Genomic DNA, 1790 nt, shown 5'->3' with positions numbered 1-1790 from the left:
GGGTCAGATAACATAAACAAAGGGACAGGTAAAGTCCAGATGCCACATTGAGAAGCTTTTCATTTCTGAATAAATACAGCTTTGATCTCAGTCAAGAACACAGGAAGTTCCAAGAGGAAATAAGGAAAAATAGAAAGGCATGCAAGGATAGACCCTACTTCTGGAGAAAAGTAATCCTCACCCACGAAGACCAGGTTCCTATAGTTCTCCAACATCACGTCCCTGTATAATGTCCGCTGAGCAGGGTCCAGAAACATCCACTCCTCCTGAGAGAACTCTATGGCCACATCCCGGAATGTTAAACATCTCTGAAATGAAAACACATTTTACCGAAGGGTTATGGGTAAAGTTCTTATGTTTACACAAAGAGGAGAAGCAGAGGTGAGAGGATGGATTCACTGAGGTAAGTGTTCCTACAAATCCAAACAAAGTATATCTGAGCACATTATAATTCTTTCCTTCTGTTTTATTACATTCTTCCACTGAAGGTTCTAGTATCCCCTACATGAGGGTATTTCTCATTTTTGTGGACTACTTAAGAAATTGAAAAATAAAAACATCAATGCAGGGTTATCTCTGTACATGTGTTAGATATTATTTTTTATTTTTATTTTTGAGACAGAGTCTCACTATGTCGCCCTTGGTAGCAACCTCCAACTCTTAGGGCTTAAGTGATTCTTTTGCCTCAGCTCCCAAGTACCTGGGACTACAGATACCTGCCACAATGTATGGCTATTTTTTGTTGAAGTTGTCATTGTTGTTTAGTTGGCCCGGGCTGGGTTTGACCCTGCCAGCCTCGGTGTATGTGGCAGGTCCCATAACCGCTGTGCTACAAACTCTAAGCCTAGATACTAATTTTGACACAAAAAGTGATATTGAGTATTTATATGCACTAAAGGATGAGTGGTGGGTTCAGATATGATAATATTCATGGTGCCTTTAAGGAAAGGCAAGAATTTAAAATCTGAGATGATGGCAGCAAGAGCAGTGACTGAAGCTTTGGAACACTTCCCTGTGCTAGGAGTTATGCTAAATACCACACACCGGCAGGGTGCCTGTAGTCCCAGTTACTCGGGAGGCTAAGGCAAGAGAATTGCTTCAGCCCAAGACTTGGAGGTTCCTGGGTGCAACTGCACTCTACCCAGGGTGACAGCTTGAGACTCCATCTCAAAAAAAAAAATAAATAAATAAATAAATACCATATACCAACATAATATCCAAGAGAAAAAGGTCTGCTGCCATTTAACTGAGAACTGTGTCACATGTGGGTGTCCAACCTTTTTTTCCCTGCCATACTTTGGAGGAAGAAGAATTGTATTGGGCCACTCATTGAATATACAAACACTAACAAAAGCTGATGAGCAAAGACAGGGCTGTGAATGATTTTTGCAAAATCTTATACCACAGATGAGCAAAACAGTCCCGAAATAATGCACATGTGGTGCTCAGGCCTCAGGTTGAACACCCCTGAATATACGCTAAGAAAAAAATAGTAGACAACATTGGGCACTTGTTTAAAATAAAAAACACTGAACCAAGTACCAACAGGAAAAAAACCATAAGACACTGAGCTTGGAAAGACTTTTTGCAATATAACACCAAAAGCACAGGCAAGAAAAGCTAAAACAGACAAGAAACTAGATTCAAATAAAAAACTGCTATGGGCTCTGCGCCTATAGCTCAACCGGCTAAGGCGCCAGCCACGTACACCAAAGGTGGCGGGTTCGAATCCCCAGCCCGGACCCGCCAAAAAAAACAACAATGATGGCTGCAACCAAAAAATAGCCGGG

General features: G+C 41.5%; 1 protein-coding gene across 1 annotated transcript in view; it reads right to left on the bottom strand.

The window, feature by feature from the left end:
• LOC105886308 (zinc finger protein 83-like) overlaps window positions 1-1790 on the bottom strand; it is a 23017-nt gene that overhangs the window by 10947 nt on the left and 10280 nt on the right. Inside the window, exon 4 of the mRNA XM_023507962.1 lies at window positions 182-308. Coding sequence (XP_023363730.1) covers window positions 182-308 — 127 coding nt within the window. The remainder of the gene's footprint in view (window positions 1-181; window positions 309-1790) is intronic.

The sequence above is a fragment of the Otolemur garnettii genome, unplaced genomic scaffold (genome assembly GCF_000181295.1).
Source record: "Otolemur garnettii isolate 467f Iridium unplaced genomic scaffold, OtoGar3 scaffold00212, whole genome shotgun sequence".
Taxonomy (NCBI): domain Eukaryota; kingdom Metazoa; phylum Chordata; class Mammalia; order Primates; family Galagidae; genus Otolemur; species Otolemur garnettii.
This window is presented reverse-complemented; position numbering and strand designations above follow the sequence as displayed.